The 17,488-nt window shown below is 43.1% G+C and overlaps 2 protein-coding genes and 1 long non-coding RNA gene across 8 annotated transcripts in view; 2 read left to right on the plus strand and 1 right to left on the minus strand.

Moving 5' to 3' along the window:
- Positions 1 to 5,255, minus strand: part of LRRC49 (leucine rich repeat containing 49) — a 61,352-nt gene extending 56,097 nt beyond the window's left edge. Inside the window, exons 1-4 of one of the 4 annotated variants that reach the window (XM_064517466.1) lie at positions 5,137 to 5,255; positions 3,635 to 3,772; positions 3,028 to 3,115; positions 379 to 481 (exon numbers count right to left, since the gene is read on the minus strand). In XM_064517466.1, the coding sequence (XP_064373536.1) occupies positions 379 to 481; positions 3,028 to 3,115; positions 3,635 to 3,673 (230 nt within the window). In that variant the 5' untranslated portion in view covers positions 3,674 to 3,772; positions 5,137 to 5,255. Of the gene's footprint in view, positions 1 to 378; positions 482 to 3,027; positions 3,116 to 3,634; positions 3,773 to 4,410; positions 4,638 to 5,136 lie in introns of those variants that run through there. The other 3 variants (XM_026113373.2, XM_064517467.1, XM_064517468.1) reach the window with 3 other exon arrangements.
- On the plus strand, positions 5,185 to 17,271 carry LARP6 (La ribonucleoprotein 6, translational regulator). 3 transcript variants are annotated; one of them, XM_064517469.1, is made up of 4 exons: positions 9,903 to 10,225; positions 12,765 to 12,812; positions 14,986 to 15,178; positions 15,634 to 17,271. In XM_064517469.1, exons 1-4 carry the CDS (start codon positions 10,032 to 10,034, stop codon positions 16,705 to 16,707), a joined length of 1,509 nt encoding a protein of 502 aa, XP_064373539.1. In that variant the 5' UTR covers positions 9,903 to 10,031; the 3' UTR covers positions 16,708 to 17,271. The 3 variants fall into 3 exon arrangements, with proteins under 3 accessions (XP_025969160.1, XP_064373539.1, XP_064373540.1); XM_026113375.2 differs by lacking the exons at positions 9,903 to 10,225; positions 12,765 to 12,812 and adding an exon at positions 5,185 to 5,213; XM_064517470.1 differs by lacking the exon at positions 12,765 to 12,812 and having other exon boundaries at positions 9,904 to 10,225.
- On the plus strand, positions 5,224 to 7,990 carry LOC135329362 (uncharacterized). Its single transcript, XR_010390785.1, has 2 exons — positions 5,224 to 5,392; positions 7,831 to 7,990. It is a non-coding gene; the product is annotated as an uncharacterized LOC135329362 (long non-coding RNA).
- Positions 17,272 to 17,488: the final 217 nt, after the last annotated feature.

Consider the following 17,488-nt stretch of genomic DNA (forward strand, 5'->3'; position numbering starts at 1 on the left):
TCTCTTGCTTGACCTTCAATCAAACTCTTAAGCTAGTTCTGTAGTTTAAAATAGAAAAACCTTAACACCATGTTACTACCTTAGATGACTGCTCTACAATCATACTTACAGTCGTGTTTAATTTTTATCACAAGGAGACTGATACAAAATTTCTCCATGGGAATTAATTCATCTTGCTCAGAAGAAAAAAAAAAAAACAAAAACCACATACATACCACCAACAACCCACATACCATCTACCACAAAGGGCATTACCAAAATACTCATCACTTTAGACCATTAGACCCAAGAGTCGCAAGTTATGATGTCTATAAATCTTACGTACAGAACATGACAACTACATATTCTCAAATACACCCTACTAAAAAAATTTCTCACCTTTCCAGCGTAAGCCTATCTGAGTTCAGTATTTTTTCTTCAGCTGTACGTTGCAATACAGGAAAGGATGTTATTGATGAACTGCTCCCAAAACTTGTGTTATCTATCAAAAAATCATACAGAGATTATTTGAACTACTTCAGAAAATCATTTCATTAACTATAAATATTAAGAGCAGAATTTTCTTTCCTATTAAAAGGAAAAAGTTGCATAGTGCATGAAACTGCACTTTGCCTCTATTCAATGGTTCTGAATATCAGCTCTTTCCTGCCATTTTTAGTTTACCACAACAGTCCTCCATATCCTCTTTCAAAAGTTTGACTATTTCCTTGATTTGTGACAGTTTGCGACAATTTGTTACAAAGCGGATACCACAAATTTTTTTGTTTTGATTAGAATAACCCAATGCTGTTTTAAAGTAACATTGTATATCAGTTTCATGGCTTCAATACCTGAACTCGAAGAAGATATTATCTAACTTGGAGAAACCTTACAAAAGGACAGGTCAAGTAGACATAGATACTACTAGAAACTAATGCACCAAAACACTTAGCAGTCCTACTGAGCCAGAGATGAAAGCAAATTCTTCAAAGGTAAAGTATATTCAGCACCTAATAATAACTGGTATTTTATCTCACTTCATCATCAAGGAAGAAACAGGCAGCCCTTTAAAACACATCTGCACAACTGTCTGTCTTTACCCATATTGTTAATGTAAAGAAGAAGAGGGAAGATGACTAAAAATATCTGAGAAACCCACCAACAAATGTTCCCTCCAAACTATGGCTTATTTAGAAAATGATCCACTGAAAAATATTAGTCAAAAACATATTACCATGCATGTGCACTGGCACAACAACACAGGCTCAACTTTTACACAAGTTTGCCCTTTTACTTCAATAAGTCAGAAATGTCAATGAGAAAGACAAATTTTTCAATTTGTCAAGCAAAGATTAATTTCTTTACTGATAAGGAAAGCAAGCTCCTTATTGTCTGTAGCATGTCAACAGAAGAGATATTTGAATAACTACCAGCTTTGCTGGGCTTTAATTTGATTTAGAACCTTTTCAGTGCTACCCTCTAACTTCTTATTACTAACTACTCTAATAAACTGGAATGTAACAAATTAACATTTTCCATGTATCCTTCAAAGTGAAAACAACCGCAAAGTAAAAAAATTAATCATTGACCCAGAAAATAATGAATTTAAAGTAATTGCAAAAGTCTATCAAGCAAGTTTTGCCTCAGGCTTCAAGCCAATAAATGCAAGATCAAAGACAAAAATCAGTCTGAAACATGACAAGATGGCTATAGAGGGACTTCCTTCTTATAATGTCCTCCTCCTAAAGACATACATGAAAGAGCCTTATTACTGCCCTATTATTATATAAAGGTAGATTAAAAGGCCTATATTTAAATGTCTATATTATGTTTTGAAAGATATTTCTAGTAGTTTCCTGACAATGATCATTTAACCTCTCTTAATATGCCAAGGGAATAGTACGAAACACTTGCCATTCTGATAGCTAGAAGCAGCACATCTTGCAGGTCGTAACTTTTCAGTAAGACACTCAATGTATTAAAAAACAAACAAACAAACAAACAAACAAACAAAAAAAAACTGACAAGTTTTCGCTATCACCTGAAGCATATGAACTAACACTGTTTAGTCAGGCTCTGGATTTTGGAGGTGTTTGAATAGAAGACTCCCCAAATCCTGAGAGAGTACCTGTATTTTCCTTCAACTTCAACCCAGAAAGTTCAGTCAGACTGGATGGTACTGGAACATATATCTGCTTATTACACACCAAAGGACTCAATACTCTTGGATTTCCCAGTGACAGAGGAAGAAGCTGGGGGGTGACAACTGCAGAACTGAAACTCATTCCATAATAAACATACAGTAAAGACTCCAAAAAAAAAAAAAAAAATCACTCTGCACTGAAGAGCTGTTGGTGGTCTTTTGTTACTGGAATGAATAAAGAAATGTTGTACCAGATACTTCAGTGTCATTATAATTAAACTGATCTCCTGTCCTAATCAATTACTGTTTCTATATGACATGCAAGCAGCAGCAATATAGCAAGAAGTGTTGCGTTTCAAGGCTCCTTCAGGCTTCGATACAGTGATATCGCCAAACGTCTTGCTTTTCAGAGCCAAAAGAACACATAGGCAATAGGAAAACAATCTCTTCATACCAGGCGCTTGCTCTGTATTAGTCACTGATGTGTCACTTGGTCACTTTTGTCTAAATATATTAGGAAGTTAAACACCCAATAAAGGGTTAGAGACTTGTGTGGCTTCAGAGGGAAAATACAGTAGTGCACTCAAGATAGACTATGGCTTTGTAGGGGCGGGAAGATGAACTCCCATGAACAAAATGAGGAAAAAAAGGCAATGAGAAAAGCATAAAAAGTAATGAAAAAAATGAAAAAAGAGCTAGATAATAGAAGGACGTAAATTTTAGGACATAGTGCAGCAATAATTATTGAATTACCATAACCAATTAGGAAAAGCTGTTATACTTCTATAAAAAAATATTGTCATGTTTTTTAATCACCGTACAGTCCTCCTTTGTAAGAGCACTGTCCAGTTAATAAAAAAGAGATACTGGAGACAAAAAACAATCCAAGCCATACTGAACATTACCTTGCCTTCCTGAATAGTTTTTTTCCAGATCATGCTGCAGAAGTCTGTTGTGGAAAGATGACTGCTCTTTATTTATCCTGAATTCAAACTGTAACACAATGTGCAAGACATGGCAAATGTGAAACTTTTCAAACACAGGGTTTTTTTCTTTTTCTTTTTTTTTTTTTAACATGAAGAAAGAAATCTGAGTAATATCTACAGTTCTCAGAAAATTCTGCAAATGCTTAAAAGAATAGCAGAATTACTCCATCCTAAAAAGAACATTCATTCTATTAAAATACTACTACTAAAAAATTTCACCTTTCAAAACTGAAAGGAACACATGGAAATTAACAGCACGTTCATGTACAGTTGACTAAGTGAGGTTATGCTCTATTAAAACAAACCAACTCCTACAAAAAAAGAGTACTGGAATAACAGTAAGAGAAGAAATACAGACAGAGAAACAAGACATCGTATATCAAACTTGTGCCACACTATACTACAACTCAGTGCTTTTACTTTATATATTTTCCACAGAATGAAATAAGTTACCAGAAGACTACTAGATACATCAGATAATACATTAAAAGTAAACTTCTTGCTATTAAAAAAAGGCAATTCCTACCAGCAAGCATGTAAACTCAGATGCACTATACACTTGCATTAATTAGCATTATTACTTAGAGGAAAAAAAAAAAATTACTGGTTTGTTTTTATCCGCTATTGATGATGTCTGGATAACCAGCTGAAGACAATTGTTAACCTGCAAAATGGAGAAAAAAAGAAGGAATATTATCTTTTTCAAAAACTTATCTTGAAACAAAGAAGTTGACTAACATTTTTACAGGGAAGGTACTTCCAACAGTATAGCTGGAAACTATTTCCCAAAGCTATTATGAAGTACACTGATTAGTCACAACACTAAGTAAAACTAAGTAGCCTTCAGTATGATAAACACACTGAAAGAAATACTTTCATCCAAATGTTATCCTCGCGAAGGCATAAACAAATGTTTACTTTTAAATATGAAAACACTTTTTTTTTAAGGGCAAGACATGCTGGCCTTTTACTTGGATGTATAGCACAAACCACAGTACTTACTGCTAAATAAGAAAAAAGCTGACCTGAAATATTTAACCAAAGGGCTTTCCATACACACACACACACACCCCCCCCCCCACACCCCCCCCACACACCACGAAGCGCACGGAACCACACCAGCGTCGCTGCCCGGCGCGGACGGAGGGGCGCGCGGTGCCCCCTGGCGGCGGGACTCGGCCGCCCCCGCAGCCGCCCCAAGCGGGGGGGGCGGGGTGGGAGCAGCCTTGGCGCCGGCGCTGCCGGGGGCAGGGAGACCGCCCCCCGCCGACGACAGGCTGCCGGCCCCGCCGCCCGCCGCACCTACCGGGCCGGGCGCGGCCCGGGGGCCCCTGCCGGGCCGGCACTTGCTGGGCACCATGGAAACGAGTCTCCTCACGACGGCGGCGGCGGCGGCTGCCGTCTCCCTCGGAGCCTCCCGCGGCCGCCGCCCCTGTCGGAAATCGCTCCGCCGTTGCCGCAGCAACCGCTGCTTCCGGCTCGCCCCCGCCGCGCCCGCGGGCTCTGTACGCGCGGAGGGAGGGGCGGGCGCGGGGCGGGCGCCGCGGGGGAGGCGTGCCGGTGCCTGCGGGGCCGCTCCGGCAGCGGGGCGGGGTTACGGCGCCCGGCCAGGCGCCCAGGTGATGGGCGGGGCCCGGCCGCGCGCAGGCGCGAGGCGGCGGAGAGCGGCGTCTGCCCGCGCCCTCGTGCCCGGTGCGGCGGCCGTTGGGGCGCGGCCGCCTCGCGGCCCTGAGAGCGGCGGGAGCCGGAGGGTCCGGGTTAGCAGCTCCCGGGCAGGAGCAGCCGGGTGCCCGGGGCGGCCCCGCACAGAAACACGCCCTCCTGCTGCGGGGAAAGGACGGGAGCGCGCTGGCACCTCCGATGCTTTCCGGCCCGTGGCCCGCAGCAGCGGCTTGGGCTGCCTTACCCGGCGGAAACTGCGCTCAGCGACTGTGCAGAGCACACCTAAATACGGCTCGTGGTGATGCTGACTGCTGAGCCAGCTACATGAACAAGGGGGGAAACGCAGCTTCTTCCCAGAACGTTTACCTTGGCACAGCTGTGTCAGAGTAGTGTTTGCGCTGGCTCCTCTTTCCTGGCTGGAAAGGCAGGATGGCTCATCTGCGGTAAGAAGTGTTTCCATGGGAGCGTGCCGCCTCTCCTCCGGAGGGCTGTGCCGCCACAGCTGCGCAGGCGACGCCCTTCCAGCGTAGACAAGGCCCAGGGGAACTTAGAAAGGTTTTAAGCGCGGTTTGTAAAAGGTTCAAACTAAGTGTCATCGCAGAGAGCTGCATTTCACTGTTCTGTGAGTAAATTTTTCTTCTGCAATCTTTCCACATTTCAGAAGCATGATGGATGAAAAGCACAGAAAACAAGAATATTTATTACTTTTGCTTTTGAGATAGAATAGTAATAAAAACACAGTAATACCATCAGATTTTTCTGAAATCTAAATGTGAGTGACTATGCATGAAAACCTGTGAGAAGGCAAGAAGCTGGACACAGCTTCTGGGTTCTCGATCTACCTCAGGAAATTGCCCAGCAGTGACATGAACTTGTCACCCAAAATCTGAAGACGCTCAGAAAGCACGGTACGGCCGTGGTGCTTTGAGAATTCCCGTCTGTTGCCTGCTCCACTTAATCTTGCATCAACTCTAGTTGCTGGCAGATTGCTATCTGCTAGCTCCAGATACACCCAATTGCCTGCAATTAAATCATGATTTGCCCTCATGCATTAGAGCGGGCGCTGTCATCTGCAGCTGGAGGCAAATCCACAATGGGCAATTGTTGCTCCGATTGCTCTTCTACCTGCACTCATTTTACAAATAGATTAGGCGATTTTATTAGATGCACAAGGGTCAAAATCATTTCTCTACCACCTAACCATACTTTTGATTAAAACTGAGGATGGACAAAATCCATAATTTTCTGTATTTTCCAGATTCTATTTTAGGAATGGAATATGCACATTACACATGAATTGAAGGCTTAAAACATTTCCTCAGAGCTAAGCAAACAAATGCTTATTTAACGTGTAGAGATGTCTTTACCAATATATACTTTTAACAGTTTGTCTTAATAGGCACTGAAGAAAGTGAACAAAAAGCAGCCCTCGAACCCGCAGATGGGTGTAAAGACAGACACAAAAGTGAATGTCTCATTTTATGACTTAGCAAAGTAAACTCAAGTTCCCAGAATTTACTGTGTTAAGACAAACTGTTGATGGCTGCGAGCGCACGGCAGGCAAGAGAGGATGGGATACCGGTGGAGGGACGCGCTCGGGTTCGTGAGGGGTTGAGCAGGATAGGCTCAGTGCAGGACGTACGCTCCACGCTGCGCGGGGGGCCCGGGAGCCGCGCGGAGGGGTCACCGGTGGGAGGCTGCTGGAGGCCCTTAGTTGTTCCTAAGGGTCCCTTGAATCTGCTGGAACTGTTTCCCTGTCTCAGCTGTGCTAACCTGGAGTAGCTACTGGCCGGGGAGCAGCTAGACACTGTGGACAAAACGGAATACGCGTGCCTGGCCCTGACGGGAATTTGGTCCGTGTGTAGCAGCGTTCACACGCTGGGCCTGCTACAATGCGCTCTGGCAGTCGCTGACTCCTCGCCAGACCTTCGCAGGTGTTCTCGCTACAGCGGTGAATGCTGCAGAGGAAATGTAAAATGACAGTTGATGTTACGAAGATTAGCAGAAGATTTACTGTAGGTTTTTAATGGATGTTTAAACAATTATGACAGCCTATAGGAAAATACAGTTTTACTTATTGGCAATCGGAGATAATAATGCAGACGCTATTATTTTGCCTGTGCTGATTTGACTGAATTAACAGTGACAGCGGTCATCTGCTCATGATTATTTAGTGGCCTGCATCAAATACATTAGAATCTCACTGCTTTTGGAAGCATCACACAATACACATAGAAGACAATGGGAACCAAAAGTTCATTGGGATTAAAATAAAACCACCTCTGTCTACAGAAATATTACAGTAGGACCAAAGTAAGGGGGCATAGTAGGGGAAATGGGCATTGCCAGAACCTCTGCTACTGTATTTGTTCTACAGGTAAGCAGAGGGATTTCAACACATCACTCAAATTCATCCGTAATAGTAATTTTATTAAAAGAAATCTTGAAGCACGGATAGGAAAATTAGAGAGTATTTTGCCCAATCTTTCTAGCAGTAGTATCAGTTAACTGATTTAATGTCTAAATAAATCAATCACAAATGAAATGTATAGCATATGATTCTGTTTTGAAAATGCTGAACTCCATTTCTTTGGTTTCTGAAGCATTTAAGAGGCTGTTAGAAACAAGCAAGCTAGAGGACTTGGAGAGGATGTAGAAAACCAAGGTGCAAACAAACAAATGTTGTTGTGTGCCCTGATAAATTTTTAGTTAGTTTTCTAGGCTAAATGCTGCCAAAGTAATGGCCTCCTGTTAAAATCAAGAAAGTAATATTCAGTTCATTTTTTGAAGGGGAATAGAATTGCACTAAAGACATTCTTGATTTCCAGCATCAGCTTTTTCTTTTAAATGGGATAACCTGCTAGCCTCTAGATTCAGCAACTCAGATTTAGAAGGCTTACCACAAGTGTGAAGAAATACAACATGTAAGCATGGTATTCATTGCTCTCCGGTATCTATTTTCACTATTTCTAGAAGTTGCAAACTGTTCTGATATTCAGCATGCAAAGGTATGCCATGGACCATAGTGAGGTGTTTAAAACTCAGCTGTATTCCCAACAGCAGGCCCAGGAAGAAACCACCACGGGAAAATGAGTATGCAGCTTCAGCCCGCCCGCACAGCTGCCCTGGGAGGACTGCTTTAGGAGGGGAAGGACTGCCTGGGACAAGCGCTGCACCAACACACCGGAGATCTAGATTAAATTTCTTGCCGTTAGAGAAATTGTGTGTCATCTTAGACATTATTATGCTCGTCTATACCTTTTTTCCAATCTGTAAAACAGAAATAGTACTTGGTTCACAACAGTAATAATCTAAGGATAATCCATATGTGGGAGATATTCATATACGTTGGTGAGGGCCTGTAACTGTCAAGCCAGATAGTTTCTAAAAAGGACGAGCAGCTCTTGTAGCCCATAAACCCCACAGATGGGTAATGGGTGGTTTTAAATGCAAAGATCAAGCACTAGCTGGTGGCTAGAAACGCGCCAGCAAGGGCGTCTGCGAGTTCCACCGCGTTGCCTTCCCCCGCCAGCACCCCAGTCTTAGCTTCGTGTAGTGTGATTTTTAGTTGTCATTTGCTGAAAGGCTGACAGAAAAATAAGGATAATAAAAGTTTATTTTGTGAGAATTACAAAGTATGTAAATATTTAGACATTACTGTGCCAGCAATGCCCCATAAGAAATCTGTGAAAGCTTTGCACAGTTGAGGTTCATGGGGTTATAATCCTGACTGGGCATCTGAAGCCCTGGTGAGATACGGCTTCCCCTCTAAGGACTTGTCTGCGTCATTCTTTTACTTTTAAATTCTACCGCCGTTACAAACACTTTTTAATCTCTGCTGGTAATTAAGCATTATAGACCATTGTTATGTACTTTTCTAAAATAATGATAATTTACAAAGGAGACCTAACCAATGCAGTATTTGAAATGACCTTGGTCTTCATCTGCACTAATCCTCTAAGCATTAGTAATGTGTCTGTAGCAGACTAGATGACAGCAAGATACTTACAGAGACGTAGCCAAGGCCAAAGGCCAGCTCTGTGCAGCGACCACCAGGAAAGCAGAACAGCAGATCCTCTGCCATTCCCTATGGGATCGGGTTCACTGCCGAAAAATGTCTTTAACCCAGGCAGAGGGAATCATCAGGAAATTCAGATATGTCTCTTGGTTAGTTGTAGCATAGAATAGTTCTTAGCTCATACTGGTGCTGACCTTGTTCCTACCGAGGGAGGCAAACGACCCCCATGAATGAATTTAAGAAATACATAATCAGACCCACAATCCCTGTACTTACTCCCTCCTAGAATGTGTCTTTTGTATTTGTATTTATATTCCCATTGAAACCAGTAGCAAAACTTCTTATTACAAGACTTCTTTTTACAAAATGCTGTCGCCTTAGCAGAGGGTAGAGATTTGGTTAGTGATGCATGTAAGCGTATTTCATAAACAAAATTTTTCTTAGCTTAAGGCATGTTAAAAAATGAGCCAAACCCACTGAGGCGGAGCAGTAGTTTTAGTATGTTTTAATGCCAGCAAATCTGACTCAGGAGTACTGTTTGTTACCGTGATGAGAATAGTAACTGGCCTCTAAGTGGAGTCGACATTTTTGCCAATCCAGGTTTTTAAAGGCAAAATATTGAAACAACGCGGGGAAGTAGAGTACAGATGAAAAGAGGGATGCAACAGATGAGGTAGTGGCTTAAAGATCCCACTTGCATCACACAGTTTGTGCGTGGGTAGCACTGAAAGCTCTTCCCTGCCCGAAGGATGGATATTGATGAGGCAAATTTAAATGCCTTCGATCCTCACCCTGCTGACATACACACTGCTTCAGTACGAGGGACAGTCCGCTGCAATCCAGCGGGCTTTAAGTTCACGGTTAAATCTGTGCGTAAAGGTTTCAGAAATGGGGCTCTGTATTTAGCTGAGCTCTGCTGGGGGTGGTTTTCACTCCGTTTAAGCACCACGCAGAGTTACGGAGCAGTGCCCCACAAGAGCAAAGTGCATCCAGCCCCGTCCCGGTGCGTTCAGGCCCGTCGCTTCCAGCCCTCGTCCGCCGCCGCCACAGCCGGGCTCACCCCCGGTTAACGCTTCCCAGCCTCCTGGAGGGGGCGGCTGCCGGGGCCGGGGCCGGGGGAGGGGAGCCGGGAGCGCCGCCCCGGCGGGAGGGGGAGAAGGGAGAAGGGGGGAGCGGGCAGCGGGAGGGAGGCAGCGGCAGCGGCAGCAGCGCGGGGCTCCGCCACGGCTCCGGCCGCCCGGCCATGGCGCAGCCGCAGCCGCAGCCAGGCGCCCCCCGCGGCCCGGGCCCCGCGCTGGCGGCGGGCGGCGGCGGCGCGCTGCTCATCCCGGGGGCCCTGCAGGCGGCGGGCGGCGCCCCCGGGCCCGCGGCGCGGGGCGGCGGCGGCGGCGGCGGCAGCGGCAGCGAGGAGGACTGCGGGCGGGGCGGCAGGTCCAGGTGAGGCGGCAGCGCCCCGCGCGGGGCTGCCCGGGGCCCGAGGCGGCGGTGCAGCCGCAGCTGATGCAACGCGAGCGCGGGCGGGCGAGGCCGCAGCGAGCCCCGCGGGGGAGCCCGGCCCGGCGCGTCCCGGCCCCGCTAGCGAGGACGCGGCGCTGCTGGGGAACGGCGGCACCGCGGTGCTCCTGACCAGACCGGTGATAAGGTGTTTCTGACAGAAACGTCTCACAGATTGTCTTTTCTTTCTTTTTTTTAAACATTTAATCTGTGACTTAAGTAAAGACATGAACTAGCATTTGTTTGATAGCTTTGGAAATAGGGTGGCCAGGCACAAAATCAAGACTTCTTTGAATGCAGAAATAAGTACTACCATGCAACCTACTTCTAACTCTGCTCTCCCTCCACTGCCTGATAATGCCGTTAATGTTTCTGGATTTAATAATCAGTGGTGGGAATTACTAAAAAAGCCTGAAGTTCCTGTGATGCCTGCCAGGGCCTCTGTGAAAGGGGCATCCAGGATTTTGTGTCAGGAAACCGCAGAGAGACAAAGTTCACTATTTGTCATCTCGTGCTTTCTACTAAAGCTGCAGATGCCATAATAGATCCAATCACAAAAAGATTCAGGTATAGCAACAGGAAGTTCAGCGTTTTGTTCAAAGAACAATTATTTCAATTTATTCTCTGACTTAATATCCTAGCACGCATTAGAATGAATTGCAATGCATTATTTAAATTACAGGGGTATAGTTTGGGGGGATTTTCTGCAGCTACCAAGGCTGTCAACTACACGTGACATAAACGGGAGGCTGAGCGTAGCTAAACACAAGCAAAATGCTTAACCTGAGTCTCCTTAGTTTTACCACAATCATACGTGATTATTGTCTTTTTGTAAATCAAATGCGTACAACAGTCTACAGTGTTACGTTCTACTTAAGTGGTTTCCTAAATTTGAAGTATCTTTTGTTTACCTTGATGATTCTGACTTTTCCTTGACGGTCCTTGCTTGGCGAGGAAGCTCGGCCTGCAGGTGGGTGTTCGAGCCATGGCGGCGGGGGCCGGGGGCCGGGGCAGCGACGGGAGCTGGGGGCCGCGCTGGTGGGCCGTCCGCGTCTCCGGCTGCGGGGCAGCCTGGCCAGCCGTGCCGGTGCACAGGCGCCTGCCCGGCTCCTGCCTGCAGCAGCAGAGCCATCCTTTCGGTCTCCCAGGCACCTCCTGTGTTTCCTGTGGCTCCCGAGAGTACAAAGATTTTAGTAAACAGTTAATTTCTGGGAAGATGAGCCATGCTTGGCCTCTAGGGTTTCACTGCTCTGCAAGTGCTAAAAATATCGCACTTGTGGCGTACACGTGGGTCTGCCAAAATACACCATTTGATGTTTCTTCTTTTAGTGAGGCATTAGTAATGTAGATCTGTTTAAAAAGTAGGAAACTTAGAGCTCTCGGAAGATTAGAAAAGCAGTGCATGTACAGATGCTCCTGCGTGCACAACTGAGACTATGTTTGAGGAGCTCATCAATTAAAGGATTTTTTTTTTTCAATAATGCACAAGTTGGCCAAATGAACAGTAAGGCTGCTGCTGAGTGAGGATTATTTCCAGCCCAGACAGTCATTATACAACTTAAAATGTTTTTCAGTTATCTGGTTTCAGTGCGCACACTTTCTTTGCACTGCTTTTAACTGCTTTAGTGGTGTAAATCTTGCCAAAACTAGTACAATGTCTTGTGGACGTCGTTAGGCAGTTCTAAAGATATCATATATCATTAAAACAGGATATAACTATGAGGCCACTGTAAAAATGCCAGTATCAAAACTGAGATTATGGCTATTAATCTATAAGACAAGCATGCTGTATATACAAAGCTTGTGTAAGAGCTTCTAGCACTGGCCTAGACCAGAAAAAAATGTGGTTATTTTCAAGCTTAACAACACGTAATAGCTAACTCTTAAATGCCACTTATTTAATCTTCTACAGTAGGTATTACCTTCAAAAATGTTCTCTGACAATGTTGATCTATATTAAGTTCTTGGTGGAGGTTGACTTTTTGTAAATGGCCTCTTCCTGATCCAGAAAAGGCCTGAAGTATTGACATGGAGAAAACTATAAAGGCTTCACATCACAAGTAGGTGAGTGTGATTCACACGTGCTTTTGCAATTTACATGCAACATTAGCTAAGTAAATCGCTAATATCAGCTATTTACTTTCAGGAATGCAACATTTGGTAAGAAACTATTTATCCAAGCACTTGGCATTGTAACGCCTGGTCTAGGCCTCCCTGTGGGAATAAGCCATTTAGTTCTTCAGCTAAGCTATGAAAATTTTCAGATTTTTTTTTTTCCAATTTCTAGATTCTGTAACTTAAAGCCATTTCCTCAGGGTCAAAACAGTACAATTCTCAGGGAGGTCTCTTCCTTTTAAGTGTTTTTGGCATTCAGTCTCCAGGCACTTAGCTGCCAGGTATTTCACAAAACTCTTCAGAGTGTTTGTCACAAACACGATGTCTCCTTCTACACATGAAGTAAAGCTGTTCTTGCTCAATTTAGATTTCTTCTGGATGCAGCCAAACACTGGAAAAATCTGAGCTTTAAAAGGTGAATGTTTTTATGCTTATATGAAAATGTGAGTCTTAAAATAATGCTTCATAATAGAAATTATTTTGAGATTTAGATTGCTGCTGCCAGTCCCATTACTTGGAGCCATAATATTGTACCCACTGGTATTTGTTACCAAACTTTCAGTGGTTGCACTGTTGAAAATTCAGCTATGCTGTTAATTATATTGTCACATAATGCTTATTACTACAGTATTGCGTTCTTTTCGAGACTTGGCAAAATTTTGTCAAAAGGTTAGGCTGCATCCAGAACTCAGAGTACGTTGTTTGTGAGTTTTGATATCCAAAAGACAGTATCTGCTCTCTATGCACATATGCATTTAGTTTCCTGTATGACTAACAGCTAGCTGAGTCACAATTTAAAAAGGTTGTTTTTCATACTATCCAAGTAGTTTTGACAGGCTTATTCTTCATAAAGTTCTGAAGAAGGAAATAAGTAAATCAAAGTGGTGAATGACTACTCGATATTCTCACTCTGATAAGAAAAGGTTACCTTAAATTCAAGATGAAGCTTACAGCTTTTAGAAGGTTTATTAGCACAGATATTCACAGGTATTTGGAAGGTTCAGATGGAAAGAAAACAGAGCATCATGCCTGGAAAAAAAGGTAAAAATTAACTGCGTGTTTGTTGCCCTATCAGGGAATGAGCCATAAGTCAAAAAATCACCAGCTTCAAAAAGTCAAGCCCTAGACAACTGCAAAAACTTGTGACAACTGTGAGCACACTCCTTATGCAGAATCCATTGACTTAGGTAGGATCTCCAGACACAAAACAAGCATTTGCCTGGGCAGTATTTTTGCCCGTGTGCAGGCACAGGCAGTTCAGATACGTGATATCACCATTCTGCATTAAGATCACCCCTGGCTGCAGGACAAACTGCCATGTAGAAAGGTGATTCAGCAGGCTTCGTCCTCCCTGCAAGGCTGCCTTTAAGGGACCCTAGTATGGCACTTGCTCCCTCTTGTTTAATTATTTCACAAGCTCTGCAAGTCATTTAAGACAATTTTGGGAAAAGTTGTGTGGCTCCCCTTTTCATTGAGACCTCAGTAATAGCAACTATATGATTTACAGGGTCTAGAGAGCTTACTGGGTTGTTTTTTGTAAGTAGTAGTATTTTTCTGAACCTTACATGATGGTCCTACTGCAAAACTAGACCTTTAATGGTATTGAAAAAAATGGCTCTGGCTCAAGATACCACTTAGACTTGGGCACTGCAGTTCATGTAGCAACATCTGTGGCTGTAGTCTGTGGGGGAAATATTTGCCCCAATACTATGTAATTTTTTTTCCCCCCCCAACAAGCAGCATGTGTTGCTGTAATTGGATGTGGCAGAAGGTTTATCTCAAGTGCATGGTTGCAAGAGCGTTTTTCTGGATAGAATTTTCGGCGGTGCTCTGTTTTGCACGGACATCTAGATAATGTGACTGGCAGTGGGGGGAGATGGGAAATATAACAACATCCTGCATATACACATGCACCTGATCATCTGTTCCTGAGACGCTGGTACAAGAACTGCTACTGTACTGAAGTCCTTAATCTGAAACATACCTATAGTTCAAGCCCTTCATCTGTTAAACCATGAGTGAAGTTACTTTGTCACTCTGGAAGTGACAAGTAAAAAGTGCTACAGTCCTCTCACTGTTTTTTTACCCTCTGAATGCTGGCTCACAGCACCAAATACATTGATGAAGTGAAGATGCTTGGGAAATTATCATCGCATCAAGTTAGAAAATTCCTTGTTATGCAACAGTACTTATGAAGCACAAAAATATTAAGTCTAATAGCTTCAGATTTGAAAGTAAACTGCTGTCACTGGAGGAACTCTGCATAGCACCAAGCACCCGTGCACCTGTGTTTCATGTTTTGGTGCCAGACTGGGGTTGGCAGAGGGTTTGTAAGACGCTAGTGTATGTGACTCATTGTTCTACGCTAAGATCAGCTCTTGGAACGAGCTCAGGAAACTGATTCCTGGGGCTGACTGGAGAGCTTCATCCTCTCAGCTGCCCTCAGATGGAGATGACTGCATCTATTCAGTGCCTATGTATACACTAAGTTGAAGTCAGCGCTGATTAAGCCCGTTCATTTTGAGAAAGTCTTTTGCATCCAAGGCTTTGCTGCAGTCTGTTAATAAAATAATTTAACTGTTTTCTAGTGGTGGGGAAAATGATGATGACTCTGACCAGAACTGGAAACCTCCAGAAAATGATCTGATCCAGAAGTTAATAGCACAGATTGAATATTACTTCTCCGATGAGAACCTTGAGAAAGATGCCTTCCTCCTAAAGCATGTAAGAAGAAATAAGATGGGCTATGTCAGTGTTAAACTCCTCACTTCTTTTAAGAACGTAAGTTAACTTTCAAAAACTTTTAGTGCCTTGTGTAAGCCTAGTTCATCTCAAAAATTTAGAAGGCATGAAGAGAACTCCTTTCCTAGGGTCAGTTTTACAGTATTCCTCTTTATCTGCCTCTCTGAGTTGATGCAGTTTTGATGTGATGTGATGGTTAGTTTTGTTAGAACTTTAATTTCTAAACTCTTTCATGATTGTCTAGGGAAATCATAAGCTTTAAAGTGACTACATTTTTAAATTATTCTGGGAGGCAGTCAATTTTTTTTTTCCTCTGAGAAGGGATGGTGAATTTGATGCCCTTTGCAAAGTATGGAGATCCAAAAATTATAGTAGTAGAAAGTATCTGTCAAAAGTCCCTTAAAGTCAAAATCTGCGTAAACTTACTGTAATTAGTTTAGGTGGTTAGTTAATTTGAGAATAACTGTTCTCCTTAAACTGTGTCTGTCTTAAAGGTGAAACAGCTTACCCGTGACTGGAGAACCACGGCATATGCACTGAAGTACTCGGACACTCTTGAGCTCAATGAAGACAACAGAAAGGTTAGAAGAAATACTCCAGTTCCAGTGTTTCCAAGTGAAAGCCACCCTACCAAGATGTTACTGGTGTACGATATCCACTTGATTTCTGAGCTGCAGGCTCTCAAAGAACAAGAAAATGGATGTATGCAAGAAAAGATAATGGAGTATCTCCTCAAAGCCTTTGTAACTTTTGGTGTAATTTCATCTGTTCGTATTCTCAAGCCTGGTAGGGATCTACCACCTGATGTCAAGAGGTTCAGCAGTCGGTACAACCAAGTAGGAACACAGGAATGTGCAATTATAGAATTTGAAGAAGTAGATGCTGCCATACGTGCTCATGACTTCATGTGTGCTGAAAAGAAAGAGACTGGCATGAAAGTTATCCTAATAGGCATGAAACCTCCAAAGAAAAAAGTTCCCAAAGACAAGAACCGTTATGAAGATTGCACCAAGAGTCTTAACAAGGTTAGATCCCTTAATAAGAGAGTTGAGGAGCTTCAGTTTGTTGGTGATGAATCTTCAGCAAATAGCTCTTCTGACACAGAGAGTAATCCTACATCACCATTGTCAGGACGCAAAAGTACTGCAACAAGTACTATGAATAAATTAAGCCCTATTATTCACCCAAACCACCATTTGAGTCCTAATGTGTCACCCAGATCAAGTCCTTGGAATAGTCCATCTTCACTAAGAAAAGTGACCAAAAAGTCTCCACTTGCTGAAGACAGCAAACTTCACCCAAACACTAGCCCTGAAATTCCAAGGAAAGGCACAGATTATTCTTCAGATAGCAGCATCACTCCTTCTAGTAGCCCATGGGTACAGAGAAGACGACAAGGTCAAACCGTAACGCAAGAGAAGAGTCCAGTCAGTAGCCCCATGCTAGCTCGCAAAATACAAAATGCAGACGGTCTACCTGTAGGGGTGCTGCGACTACCTAAAGGGCCTGATGGCACTAAAGGATTCCATAGTGGATGTGAAAGAAGGAAAGCTATGAAGAATGAATAAATCATTCTTTAAAAACAATTTTGCAAGTCAGCCAACTGCTTTTGTTCAAGCTTGGTGAAAGACTGTCAACTGAGTGACTGAATTAAGTCAGTATTTAATTTTTAAAGATTTTGTATTCCTGTAGAGACGTTATCATTTGTATATTGGTGTATTCACTTACCTGCATTTTTTTAATGTATTTGTTTGAAATGCCTAAGCATTGAAACAGGCATCTAAAACCATTCCTGTAACTACTTACTATTTGTAAAGCTATGACCCTGAAGAATAGTGTGTAGACACTTACTGTTTAGCATTTGTATTTTGATAGCTATGGTATGTTACCAGTCTAATCTTAAGGAATAGAGGTTTTCAAGGCTTCCTGGCTTTGTCTCAAAAGGAACTGAGAAACTTATCTTACAGTGAGCAGTTCCTCTCACCTTGCATTTATCTCCAAAGACACTAGCTACAGTTTACAGGACCAAAGTGTATGCTTTTCTGTGATGTGAATAAGGATGCTGAGCATTGAAGATTGTTCTGTAAGTTTTAACTTGTAATCAGATGGAAATAAACTAGAACATTAACTCAGCCTAAATCTATTTCTTTAAAGAAAAAGCTGCACCTGAACTGACACCTAAACCAGATGTATACCATATTAAATTGTAGTGGTTACTCAATTTACAGTGCATTCAGTAAAAAGTATAGATTGAAATGTGCTCTGCCCCACTATGGATTGTTATTTCAGTAGTGATACTTCACTCTCATATTGACTATATGGCAGAGACATTTTTACACAGTATTGTAA

Source organism: Dromaius novaehollandiae, chromosome 10, assembly GCF_036370855.1.
Source record: "Dromaius novaehollandiae isolate bDroNov1 chromosome 10, bDroNov1.hap1, whole genome shotgun sequence".
NCBI classification, from domain to species: Eukaryota; Metazoa; Chordata; class Aves; order Casuariiformes; family Dromaiidae; genus Dromaius; species Dromaius novaehollandiae.

What these genes read in the sequence shown, in the direction of transcription:
- LARP6 (XM_064517469.1), top strand. Translation starts at nt 10,032, where the DNA reads ATGGCGCAGCCGCAGCCGCAGCCAGGCGCCCCCCGCGGCCCGGGCCCC. An exon ending in GGGCGGGGCGGCAGGTCCAG is followed by an intron (nt 10,226 to 12,764) that starts GTGAGGCGGCAG and finishes TGCTCAATTTAG; the next exon opens with ATTTCTTCTGGATGCAGCCA. An exon ending in TCCTCACTTCTTTTAAGAAC is followed by an intron (nt 15,179 to 15,633) that starts GTAAGTTAACTT and finishes TCTGTCTTAAAG; the next exon opens with GTGAAACAGCTTACCCGTGA.